Source organism: Fringilla coelebs, assembly GCF_963513975.1.
Source record: "Fringilla coelebs genome assembly, chromosome: 7".
In the NCBI taxonomy this organism is placed as follows: domain Eukaryota; kingdom Metazoa; phylum Chordata; class Aves; order Passeriformes; family Fringillidae; genus Fringilla; species Fringilla coelebs.
The window spans coordinates 30,252,867-30,266,594 of record NC_140035.1 but is presented as its reverse complement, the minus strand read 5'-3'; the positions used below and the strand labels follow the sequence as shown (position 1 = coordinate 30,266,594).

General features: G+C 47.7%; 1 protein-coding gene across 1 annotated transcript; it reads right to left on the bottom strand.

Moving 5' to 3' along the window:
* Window positions 1-12,375: 12,375 nt before the first annotated feature.
* TSSK6 (testis specific serine kinase 6) lies at window positions 12,376-13,284 on the bottom strand (the record flags this gene model as incomplete). The annotated part of the gene is made up of 1 exon (XM_084209064.1): window positions 12,376-13,284. One exon carries the CDS (start codon window positions 13,282-13,284, stop codon window positions 12,376-12,378), a length of 909 nt encoding a protein of 302 aa, XP_084065190.1.
* Between the last annotated feature and the right edge of the window lie 444 nt (window positions 13,285-13,728).

Here is a 13,728-nt window from a genome sequence, read left to right as displayed (position 1 = left end):
CCAGCCCAAGGTAATGATATCTTTGCTGTGTCACATTTTATTGTTTAGGGTATCCAATTATTAAGAAAGCAAAAACCAAAAAATTAAAATACAAAACAAAAAAAAAACCATAAAAACAAAAAAAACCCACCCAAACAACTAAATATTCTTGTAGCCATGAAACGTTCTTCCCTGGAAACATGGCAAAGTGCTTGGGATCTGCAGGGAATCCTTCTGGAGGAGCCTGGGACTTCACTGCCCACTTTCACCTTCACCCTCTGAAACACTGAATGCCTTTAAGCTGTTCTCTGAAAGTGGGACAGGGTGGGTTTTGCCACAAGGAATGGGGATTTTTACTGGCCTGGCAATGTCCCTTCTGCACATTATGAATTCTTTCCCCACCAGCATCTTGATACTAGGTGGTCTTCAAGATGCTGGATGATGTTTCCTGCTCTGGTTCACATCACATTCTGATTTCCTCCTGCCTTTGACATTCCCTGCAGTGATAAAGGGAGGCAAATATCTCCAGGATACAGCAACAATGTATTCTTTTAGGTTATTCCATTATCTACCACTGCATCTTGGCACCTTGGTTGCAGCTGAGCATACAGGAAATGTTTTATTTCCCTTCCAAAAGCTGTTTTTAATGAGAGATGCTTTGTTCCCTCTCAAGTTACCTTGTTAGCTGTATGGTATCACCAGTATTTCCCAAAACTGACAAAAAGCAAACCTGAAGCCTGAAACATGAAAAGCTGCTGTTGCTATGTGCTCTGTCTCTTCCTGTTAGAGATTTCCTCCAAGTGATGTTGTGATGAGTCTCTGCTGGTTTAATTCACTGCATGAAGCCTTCGAGGTTGCTGTGTGTGCTTCTCCTAGCTGGAAAAAATGAATCCATCAGAATATCAAACAGGCAGTTTCAAACTGTGATGCCAAAAGGAGGGAACTCATTTTTAACTGATGCAAAGGAGCGTTAAATAGCTGTGAATACACTCAGGTATCTCTTTAGTTGCTAGTATGCTGTATAGCTATGGGAAGGGATCTTGGCAGAAGTTTAAACATGGAGACTCAAATTGGAGGTGTTCAAAGCAATTCTGTCTGATTGATTTCCCTATAAGCTATTGATCATTATTAAAAATTTTTTAAAAGTCCAAAAGTTGTGGCCGAGCTTGCAGCAGAATATCCTAAATTTTCATTATATCACAAACTTCTTAATATCATATGGGGATTGTGGCCTTGTGATGGGAGGTTCCTGAATTTTCATGAACTGCTCTGGGGATGATTAAAAAAAAATATTTCTGACAAAGAAAAAGGACATTTGTTCTAAACAAAGAGCAAACCTACATCAACACAAGTGTAGGAATGTTTCCAGCTTGTAGTCAGCCCATTACTGGCACAGAGATGATTCTCCTTGACCCTTCATTTGAACACTATTTAGAAATGTTGTGTTGATATGACCTGTTGTCCAGCAAGTGATTGGCTCCAGGGATGTGGGGTTTGATCCTACCTGTGTGGTTTTCTTCTACTGGTGAGGAGGCAGGATTTCTCAGGGTAAAACAAACAAAACAACAAGAGAACAAACTAGAAAAGGAAAATGGGGACTGTGAGCCATTCCATGCTTCAAGTTTCAGTCCTGCAGAATCATGGAACAGTCTGAGTTGGAAGGACCATTAAAGATCTCTAGTCCAATCCCTGCTTTGATGAGCAGGACTTGAACTACATTAAATTGCTCAGAGCCCTGTCCATCTTCAGGTTTTTCTGTTCAAAGAGGGTGAGGAAAACCTTTTCAAAGAGAGGAGAGCATCTTTTCCAACTGTCAGACCCTGGAGTGCTACATCCAGCCAGGGTGGAGCAAAACTGATTTGATCTATTTTTGGTTACTGTGCTAGTCCTGATCCATGCTGTTATTTGGAGGCCCCCCTTGCCTTGTGGCTTTCTCCTCATGTTTTGCACCCCCAGATATTCCCTTCCCTCACATTGCCCCAGTGTGACCTGCTCAAGAGGTCTGCCTGTTTCTCCAGGGTCTTGGTTGTACTTGCATGGAATTTCCTAGAATTTGATGTAAGGAGGGGCATGAAATTCTCTCAGAAAGAAAAGCAAATCCAAAGCCAGGGTATATGGGGTAAGAGGCACTTGGAAAAGGTGCATGAGTGCCAGGCATCAGGAGCTTTTAGTGACTGCTGAACTGCAGCCACCAGGGTTTAGCTGCTTTGGCTCTTCAGTCTTGAAGAGCTGGGCTCCAAAACCCACATATCAGGACTGGTGCTTCACAGGGAGCTCGTGAGGTCAGGCAGGATCTTTTGGAGTGTGTCACTGCTCAGTTCAATGCCAACAGCAAGCTGAATCAGTGGGAAATCTGTTTGGTGGCAGCGCAGCACTGAGGAAACGCTGTCCCTGCAGTTCCTGGGAAACTGCTTTTGGTGTCCTTAGCTGGTGTGTGTGAACATACATGCTTCAAAGAAATGAAAATGGGGGGGCAGACATCTTCCACCTGGCACATCCACTGGATGCCACTACTCACCATCTAAGGGATGTTGTCATGTTGTTCCTTGAAGATTGTGCTCTTGTGGAAACCATAGTTCAAGTCTTCGTTCTTCATGTCTTGGATTGTTGTGTTTGCAACATGGCATAAAGGTCACTGTGGCTTTAAGGATGCATCTTTTTTCTTGTGAAGAAAAGGTAAGTTTACGCATTTTTGTTTCTTTTTTGAGTGAACTGGCTACTAATGAAAACCATTCTCAGTCTTGGGAAAAAAATGAAAAAAAAAGGATCCTAGCAACAAGAAGTAAGACTTGTATTTATAGCTATTTCTTGCCTAGAAATGGCTGGAAAAGTAAGACTGAGGCTGTGATTTCATATTTCAGCAAGAGCTGAACCACCACATTCCCTGCCACTACAGCACCATGGTTTGGCCCTTCCTGGACTCTTCAGTGAGCCAGGACTGCGGGCTGCAAGGGTTGAGGAGTGACCCTGTGACAGGAGCTCCCTGGGAACACAGGTCCCTGTGCAGCCCCATAGGGGGGGACAGGGGAGAGGATGTGGGATCTGTGACTCTGGCTGGGCGTGATGCAGAGCCACGCACTGGGATAGCAGTTGTGCTTTCTGCAGCCATGGCAGATGCCAGGGACTTCATAAACTCTCTTAGAAGATACTGTGTGTCAAAATCCCAGATTTTCTGACTTAAGACAGACACACAATCCTAGAATTCTTCCAGCCATTCTTTGAAAACATAGAAAGGAGAGGAAGAGGTAGATACAGATCCTGCTGCAGTGTCACCATCTCAAAGCATGGTTCAAAGTCTCTCTGTGCCCTGGTGCTGACTTTGTTGCAAACCAGACCCGGGTTTGTACAGCACTGGCTGGGGAGTGCTGCCAGCAGCAGGGTACATGTGCTAATGAGCCCAGCACTTGGCAGCCACGCAGGGAGGCCAGACGTGCAAGGCAGCAGGCGGTGTGAATGCAGCCCACTGTGTCATTGCACCACATCCGCGTGGGTCACTCAGGGAAGTTAGGGATGAACTCAGAATTAATGGCTGTATGAAACCTTCCCCCTCCCAGATGATGGCAAAATTCTCATCAGCTTTGTGGGGGCCAGAACCTCTCCCCGTTCTCATGTAGGTTTGCTGAGCGGACACCGAGCAGCTCATTGCAGAGCTTCCAGCTGGGATCATAATGTCATTTCCTCTGCTATTTGCCTGGATTCCTTTTTCATATGTTCCCATTCCCTCCTCAGGCTTGCTGAAGAGCTGCTTTGCTAATTTACAATTTACCTGCCAGATAGCTCTGGTGGAAAGGTTGCTCTGGCTTTCGGAGGAAATTACTGTGCTAAGCAGAGAGCTGGTGCGTACGGCTGGCACGGAGCAAAGCACGCGCCTCCTTTTCGGCTCTGTGCATGCAATATCCAGTGTGCAAACTCTGGCACGAGCCCTCAGGCTGGCCCGCCTCCAGGCCAAGGATCACATCTCCTGTCCCCAGGGAACGTGAAGTTTAAATCAAAGCAGCTCAGCGATGCGGGGAATGTGCCACCAGCAGTCCCTGACTGTGCCCTTCTTCAAAGCAGGCGGTGCCCGCTCTCCCCATGTGCTCGTGGCAAATGCGAGCAGTGCTGCACTGTCAGGCTCCACACTTGGCTTCTCCAGCCAGCTTTCTATGCACAGGCTGACAATGGTGTGAAGATGGAAGGAAGGAGAAGAAATGTGGGGAGGCAGCAGAGTGCTGGCACTCTTTGAAAGCTGTCTCCTTCGTTCCAGATGTTCTAAATCACATGTGGAGAAGTGTTTGTGGTCAGATGCTGCTTGAAACTGATTGTTGATAGTCTCCTGAGACAGCCTGTGACAAATTGAATAATAAAAATGCTGAAAATAGCATAGTTATTCCCTGGAAAAGCAAAGTTCCCACAATCCAATAAGCTGGGAAAGTTGTTGAACTTTCTTTGGACACAATGTGCTCTTTTTCTGTGTGTGTATGTTCTTCAACTTTCCATGGGTCTTTGGGCTTTTTCCTTATGACCCTTCCTCTTCTTTTGAGCTCCAGGCAGCCACGCTTCCAGCCTCCCCAGGAGCAGCTGAACTGATCACCAGCCTCCACCCTGAAGAGCAGCCTCCTGCACTCCATGAACCTCCATGAATCGTTTGCTCCCCGGTGTCGTGGGTTGTGGCAGGTTTGTCTTTGTAGGACATTTTTCTTAAACTGCTGGGAAAGCTGGCTCACAGGACACCTATTGCTGAAATCTTCACCACAACAGCCCATCCTGGCCAGCAGCAGTACTCTCCTGGCCTATGCCATTGTTGATTCCTTTCCCATTAGTCCACTTGTGGCACCTCAAGGCACAATCCTGACCTCCCATCCTCAGTGTATGGACAACCAGGGACAGCCACCATGCCAGGGTTTGGTGCTCTGTGTATTCTCCCTGAAGCAGGAGGCTTGAGGCCAGTGAGTGCCCCAGGAGTGCTTGGTGAGGGCAGGTCCCTCTTGAGAACTTTGTAGTTTAACTAGTGGAAGTGGGGTTTTTGGTGGTGAGAGGAGATTTGCTACAGGCTGCTTATGCTGCAGTAGTGAATTCCACTTCTGGTGGCAGAGGTGATAAAAGCCATGGGTAGTGACAAGATGTGGAAATATATGGAGTGCCCAGAGTGAGACTGTGTGTGCTCTGCTAGCCAACAACAGTCCTTATCATTTGATGGATAATAAATACATACAAGTGACTCGAGTCTGTCTACTACTGGAAAAATGTCACCAAAACTACCCTTCTGTGTGCTGATTTATCTATTCCTCTGATACTGGAATTAGCTATAGATCCTGTCCTGTTCTGGCATGAATTGTAAATCTGCAGAGACATATAGTTAAAATTTTCATGCCAATAGATTTAGGGGAAGGTCTTGCAAATATGGGCTCACCCAAGTTAGGCATTGTGATGATCTTTTTGTGGGTGATGATTTTGACCGTAGCTCAACATAGTAATTTGTTTTATCTGACCATTCATTCTGCAGACTGGCAATGTTTGGACTTCCAGCAGAGCTCATAAGCATTTTAACACGTGGACTCAGTTAAAGTCCTGACCCTATGTGCCAAAGTCTTCTCTGATGATTTTTGTTCAATGGAATATTCCACTCACCCACCAGCCTGCTCACCCAGACCTCTGCTGCTCCCCTGCTGTCAGGCAGGTCACCAGCTGAAGCCCATTTTTGTGTCCTCCCTGAGTGCTGTGGGGCTGTGGAGCTTAGTAAGTGAAGCATCTGCAGTGCAACTATTCCTCCCCCACATAAAAATCTGAGGCGTGCAGAAAATTCAGGGGTAGAGTAAAACCAAAGAAATGGAGCAGGGTGCAATGAAAAACACAAATGTTTTAGGAGTGTTATAGCCAAAATATGAAAGGCTCCAGTTTCGCAATGAAATTAAGTTTGTGCTGAGCTGTTGGTCTGAAGTGTATTTCCTGCATGATGTGTTGAGAATAGCATTTGCAAAAGATTTAATCTGCTGACAGACTGGTGCTCTGTCCCAAAACCACCAGCACAGTTCTCTCCATGACTGTCTCCTACCAGGCACTGCCTGAAATAGTCTAACAAAAGACAGAAAACTGGCTGTGCTTTTTCTGCCACGAAGATGAAATGCAGAAGATGATGGCTGCAGGAAAGGCTACAGTCTCCATTGTAGTTTTCTCCTGGAGAGTTACCTGCCATGAGTAAAGTCTTGCACTCACATCTTCATAGTTAGCCATGCTGCTGAGTCAGAAATTGCTGTGTGATCATCTCATGAAGTACCTAAGTGACTGTGCTGCTCCCCCAGGCTGGCTGAGCCCTGTGCCACCACTGCTGTCCCACAGGCTGCCCATCATCCCCCATCCTCCCTTCTTGGGCTTAGGAGCTCTGTCCCTGCCTGGCTCTGGGCCACCCTGGGTGCTTCCTTCACCAGCAGTAGTTTTCTTCCACATGGACATAGTGGTTTGGATCTGTTGTTTGTTGGGAACTCACTTTTGACAGTTCTCCCCCTGTTTATCTGAACTTGTGTGTTTATTTGAAGACTGGTGTGTTTTTATGTGAAGCTTGCTAGTAGGTGCAACCCTCCCATGGGTCCTTCTTCCAGCAATTCCCTGGCTCCATCAACAGTAAGTAAATAGAGCTCTTGATATTGGAAAAGATAATTGGCTGTGTAATGCACAGAAAGCAAAACTGCTTTCCTCAAGATGTATTAATCAATTACAGCTTGCCCCAGATGGTGCAGCTTGAACCATTTTCTGGACAGGGAGAAATATGTCGAATAGAAGGGAAGCTGTTTTTTGTAATAAATGACTGGGTGCATATGTGCATGACTGCATGGTTTAGCTCTTCCATAACAGATATCCTATTAACATGCTAATGAACATGCAAACGAGAAGCCAAGGATTATCATTATTTTTGAGACAATAATGTGTATTTTGGGTTTTTTTTTATTGTAATTAATGAGAGTGTTGTCTGGTCTGCTGGTGTCCCCATGGCTGGTTGCTGCTCAGCCAGGAGGAGATAGCAGCCAATGTGCTGCACAAATCCTGCCTCTCCTCTTGGCAAACTCCAGTTTGCCTCCACCCACCAAATCCTGCCATGTACTTGTGGAGGAACTCCAACATTTTACCAGCCTTCAGGCTGGCATGCCGAGGTCTGAGGTAGCACCAAAGCCAAGCCAGCTGCAGTGAAGGATCCATAAGTATTTTTAATGAAGGTGTTAATGGAAATGCCATGTTTCTCCAGAGAATGTAATGACAGGACAGTGCTGTGCAGAGTATTCTAATGAAACTATGCTGCCAGTTAGAATTCCAGCAGTACATGGAGAATAAGCAAAATGACCACATGGAGGAGGAATGGTCAGGGATTTCTGAAGGGCTTGTCTGGAGGGGCTCAGTTCCCTCAGCTTCTATCTACTTTAAAATAGTTTAGAGGGACTTGGGAGCTCTCAGCATTTGGTGAGATCCAGCTTCTCTGTAAATATACTCCAGTGAGGGTACAAGGTGTTCTGTGACCCTGTCGCTGGCCAGGTGACTCTGCTGACACTGTGGCCATTGACCTTGTCACATTGTTGGTGTTAAATGGGTCTGCTAAGAGGCATTTAATTAATTTCCTTTTTTTTTTTCCATTTTCCCCTCAAGAATCACTTGTATTGTAAAGCACACTGAGCTGTGCTGCTCAGAAATGCTTCTGAGATTCTCGGTAATGCATGAGGCAAAGATTCCTGTGGTATCTCACTCTCTGCTCCCTGTGAGAACACCTACAGATTGCACAGTCCAAGAGAAGGTTCTCTCCTGTGACCAAGGTGCCTCTCATTTATGACGTGACATCTTCTGAGGAGGACATGATCAATAAAAATATGACAGCTGTATGCAGGATCTGTCCCAATGATACCCAACACCATAGGGCTCCTGTGGTATTTAGGTGCTACCTGAATATAATGAACATCTGCCAGCTGAGAGGAAAAAATAACACCACAAATGTCTTTCAGGGAATCTGCTGGTTGCTGCTGTGTCTGATAATAATGTGAGAAGGAATGAAGGAGCACAGACACCCCACCCACCCTTGCATGGCTCTTTAACTTCACAGAAAACCACCTAACAGCCACACTCAGGTCCCTATGTCATGTTGCCCCCTGTAAGAGCAGTAACATCCAAAATGTAATGAGCACATGGAGGCACTGCTTGCTGTCCCACTTTTTAATGGGTCTAGAAAACACAGTTATTTATCACCCTTGCAGTCAAACTCATGGAGAGGTCTGTGTCTCTCTGAAACAAAATATAGTTGTTACCTTGCAGCACAAAAAATTGTGTGTTTGTGGGCTCACAGGGTAATTCCTGCAGGAGGGCAGGCTGGAGATCTCCAGCCCAACTGCTGCTCAAGGCAGGGCCAACTCTGAGACCAGACAGGAACTTTGCCCAGTTGGCCCTTGGAAACCTCCAAGGACTGAGATGCCCCAGCTGAGGGCCACCCGTGCCTGTGTTACATCCTGTGGTGTGAGTGCCTCCTTGTCTCTTCAAAAGGGCTGTTAAATGCAGCAGGAAATTTGGATCCCTTATTCAGAACATGGAAAAGAAGCTCCACCCATCTGTGTTTGTAGTCTTATTTCCTTTCATTCATTTACAATATAAAATGAAGTTGATCTGGAAGCAGTTTTGGAGAGGAAAATCATGTGTCTTTCCAGACCATCAAGTATTGTTGAATTTATTACTGCTTGAAGACAGAGTCATGATCTGGCCAGAGGGAAGTTTTGAACTGTAATGTGAAATGAAATCCCTTTGGCCTGAGGTAAGCCCCTTAGCCTGTGCACTGTAACACAAGGAGAATAATATTTACCACTTGGTGCAACAGCAAGGATTAATGTTTGCTAGGTGCTGTGAAAATGAAATTATTATTAATAGAAAGTTTCTTGTTTGCAAGGAAAGTTATGTGTGCAAACGCACCCTGGATCCTGTTCTTCGGTGAGAACCTCTTGTTAGCTTTTTTTAATTATGCTTGATATAACCAAAAGGCTCAAGACAGGAAATTCTCCCTCCATATCTCTTCTGGCAGACAACTAAGTGTAGAGACCTGCAGAGATGAAAAAAGAGGATGAGGAGATTTTCAGCTGAAGAAAGGTTGACACAAAGTCATGGAGACCCATAACTTGGTGCAGCAGGGTCTAGAACAGGGCCAGGAGGATTCCAGGTCACTGGAGAAAAGGCTGCTGGCACTGAGGGCTGCAATTATGGAAAGGTTAATGTATTCAAGCTGGGCTGAGCTGGCTCAATTGCCTGTTGGAAGCTTTGCCCCTGCAGGGAGGCTGGGCCATGCAGGTACAGCTCCTGCCTGACCTGCCACTGCTGCCTGGGCTGGGGTAATTGGAGCAGGTCACTGGGAGCCTGGCTTGGCTGCAGGCACAGATGGAGAGCCCTGGGAGAGCCAGCCCTGAGCTGGGGCAGGAGTACGTGAGGTGTTTGATTACCCGGCAGTGTTTTCCCACAATTCATGAATGTACTTATCTCCAGAGTTGGGTAATGTGTAGACTTTCAAGTAGCTGAGTCCTGAAGCTTATCAGACACATCAGCCATGGCCTAAAATCTTGAAAGCAAATTTTGCTTAGCTGAAAAGAGAGCTTTAATGTCAGTGTGCAGGGAATTACCTCCCTTCCTTTCATTTGCCTGAAATAAAGGCTGTATTTCAGGCAAAGTGATGCAGAATATAGACAAAAGAGCAGTGGGAGGAGAGTTATACTAAAGGTCTGGAACATGTCTTTGAAATTTATAATGCTCTTTTAAGATTAAATGGGTTAAAATTGCTTCAAGGTGATCTCAAGAAAACACTAAACACTCTATTCTACTGAATGTCCTTTTAAGAGTCCCTCTAATTGATTTCAAGACACATGTCTAAAAGTCTGAAAGATCTTCCAGTGAGCTTGTCAGTGGCACAGGGCACCATGACAGCCAGCAGGAGGGCTGTGGATGGGGTAATGCTCACACCATGTAAGGAGCCAGGTGCTGGCACAGCACACAGCTGCCTCATACAGGCCCTGAACATTTACCTCCTTAACCTTGGAGAAGGATTAAATAGCACACAGTTATTTGTGTTAGATTGCTTGGTGGTCAGGTCCTCCATTGCTTGTTGTGAGTCCAAGGGCTGTCCCAGAAACAGAGGGCTCTGTGCTTCATGGCCAGGATAGCAGGGCTCATCTGCCAGCAGTCAGGAAGGGGCACTTCCATCAACTGTGCACCTCCCTGGAAGGTTAAGTATGGTAAAGGTTAAAAATTTCTACCCTCCTGAGGAGGATATAAGCTTAGGGAAGCATCAGGCTGAGTACATGCAGAGGCCTCTGGAGGGGAGGGGTGCTGGCAGAGCTGTGCACCTCTGCCTCATGCTGCTCAAAGCTTCTGCTCCTGCCTCCCTTCACAACTGATATCCCATTGGTGCAAATTAGATAAGAATTGACTCAGGGTCTTTAATTGTGATTTTTATTTTTAATTTGCATAATTAGACGTGTAATGGACTATTTTTGCAGCCTGGGGACTGCTCTCAGGTCGTTAGTGCTGGCCCTGGGAGATCACCATCTGTCTGCAGAGGGCGAGGGCTGCGGGCAGCCGGGAGCCTCCTGTGGCTCGTTCAAACCTCTCCCCACTTGAACCCCAGCTGCTTTCCCAAGCCACCCAAGGGGGTGCAGCCTCACAAAACATTAGTCATCTGTCCCAGCTGGTGTCCTCAACAGATGCAACCGTTTAGGAGAATGTGGTGCTGGGGGAGATTAATAGGGTCTGGATTTTAGAGTGACTCCCACTGTGTTAGCTTTGTCTTTAAGGAAAGAAGATTGAGATGGAGCAAAAGGAGAGGCAATGCAGCAGTGCCAGGTTTGTGCTTCCCAGGTTGTGGGGAGGTACCTGCATGCAAGCAAGGCTGGAGGGAGGCAGTAGATGGATGTGGATGGGTATTTGGAGGTCCTGGGGCATGGATTGGGATGAGACTGACAGGGAAGGAGAGTAGAAAAAGAAGAATTGAGCCTTGCTGAAAATTTCACTACCCTGAAGTCCACCTCCTTGTTTCCCACGTCCTTTTGACACCTCCCCTTCTTTTCTACCCCCTTCCTGATCCTTCCCAAGCCTGCTTCCACAGCCCTGGATGGCCACAAGACACCCTTTGTATCCCATTACTCTGTCTCCTTTAGACTTGGCTACTGCAAGTTCTATTTTGCAGTTGCAAGAGCAACAAAATAAATCTTCATTCCGGGGGTGGCGAAATTCCCTGTAGCCTGCATGCTGAAAAGCCTTGGGCTGGCTCTGCTGCCACATCTTGTTCTACTTAAACTGCTGCTTTTAATAGACCCAAAATGTTTGCTTTGGGAAAGGTGTTTCCACCTCCTCCAGCAGAGCCATGTGCACTGGTTTGCTCATGTCAGACATGGCCTGGCCGCAGGCCGTGCTGCCAGGCCTGTGCTGGGTCAGCTCACGAGGCACCATCACTATCAAATCAGCCAACTCGACATTTCCTCTCAGACTTCAGTCCAGTGGAAGCTGGAGATTGTTTAGAGTGGGTTGAAATGTCTCATTCAAATGCCAGCTTCTACCTTTAATTAACCCTTGAAAATGGGACTTGCCCATAAGGATCCATAGATTTCAGGGGTTGCATTAAGAGTAATTGGTAATTTATCACACTGAAGTTGGACAGCAGGAGTTAACAAGTGGTTCTCCTTCATACTTTTATCAGTTTTCCCTTTCAACTTCTCCATGGCCAGTGGCATTTCTCATCAATTATCTTTTGGCAGGCATTTCAAATATTGCTGGGAATAAATATCTTGAAAGATGTTCCATGTAAGGTGTGAATCTCAAAGCCACACCAAAACTTTTGGCTGGGTAATGCTGTCCAGCTGCCTGCAAAAATCCTAGTGTGAATTTGGGCTGTGAGTGTCACTGTGGGCTTGAAATAGTGGCACATAAAAATGCGACATTTTCTCTGCAGCAGTGATTTGTGGGACCACTGATTCTCCCCTCCTACCTGCTCTAATGCAGTTTGGTGGTGAACAAGGCTGAGAAGAAGCCAAGACCCCTGTGAGAGCAGCTCTTCTCCCATAGTCCCTATTCATTCAGCAGCAGAGGGTGGGGAAGAGCAGACTGGGGGGGCTGTGCCAGGTGTTCTAGGGAGCAGGCCCCATGATGGGCTGTGCCTGCAGCACCTCACCACCCTGCCCTGGCAGCTCTGCATGGCTGCTGTGTCTCAAAACCCAGCCTGCAGCAGGCTGCCACTGCTATTTTGGGATCTGACTACCTCCTGAGAGCACACGGCCTTGCTGCTACCTGAAGTTCCATCAGCTCCATGCACAGGCACCCCTGGGCCTCAAAACAGTCGACAAACCACAGAAATGCTCTTTCATTTATTGCACCAAAGTGCTCTTCCAGAATCTTCAGGAAGGGCTGTCTCCTTCAGATGTCCCCGTTGAGCCAGCGGTTCTTGGCTATCTGCCCCGCGCCGGGCCGGGACGATGGGGTGTACTGCAGCAGCTGGGTGATGAGGGCTTGGCAGGGCTCTGGCAGCGGGGGCACCCCCTCTGGGTACATCACCCCCTTCTTCTGCAGCTGGGGCATGCTCTGGACGTTGGTATCATCAAAGGGAACGTTGCCGACCACCATCATGTAGAGCATCACTCCCAGGCTCCATATGTCGTATTTCTTGGCGTCGTAGGGGATGCCCATGAGCACCTCTGGGGAGGCGAAGGCCGCCGTCCCGCAGAAGGTGGTGCTCAGGTCCGGGTACCCTTTGAGCTCCTTGCTGAAGCCGAAGTCGCTGATCTTGGCGCGGCGGCCGTCGGCGGAGAGCAGCACGTTCTCGCACTTGAGGTCCCGGTGCACCAGGTTGCGGTCATGCAGGTAGCGCACGGCCCTCACCACCTGCACAAAGATGTCGCGGGCGTTGGGGGAGCAGGGCAGCTTTCCCAGATTCTCCAACATCTGCAGCAGGGTAGTGTCCATGGCCTCCATCACGATGTAGAGCTTCCTGTTACAGACCTCGATGAGCTCGTAGACACGCACGATGTTGGGGTGCTGGATCCTACGCACGATGGAGAGCTCCCGGGGCAGAAACTTGAACACGACAGCTCGGGATGCTCGCTGCCGGTCCACCACCTTGACGGCCAGGGGCCCCTTGTGTTTGCTGGAGGTGGCCGCCTTCACCTTGGAGAAGCTGCCCTCCCCTATTGTCTGACCCAGCTTGTAACCTAGCTCATTGAGTATCCTCTCTCCTCCATCAGACTTTGACGTGGTCTCTGGTGCCGGTGGGCTTTCTTGGGGCTGCTGTTCTTCCCCAGCATCGGGAGGCTGTATTGTCTGCTGCATGGCCGCTGCTCACCGTTGCTGCTCACCTTTGCAACAACGGGTATGACAACGCTCGCTTCCATGCCCCACCCGGCTATTGTGATGGGTGGAACGCTGTACGTCACAGGAGCTTTGGGAGGTGACGTGGGCATCTGGTGGGTCCCCTCTGCTCATGGTTGCCCCTGGCATGTCTGCATGGAGGACACAAGGGACAACTCCGCTGGGGCTGGATACTTTAGAGCTTTCACCCTTTCAGCCTCTTCATTTGAGTTCTGAGCACAGGGCTGTGTGGATGAAAGCTCAAATGTCAGCTTTCTGGGGTCAGGGACCCATTTGGGGACCTGCACCAGTTTTGTACAGGGTATTACTTGCATTAAAATCCAAACTACACCGATTGGTACAAAGGAGTGACTTCTACTGGCACTAACTGTGAACTACCTTGGCTGGCTATAAATATTGACTTTG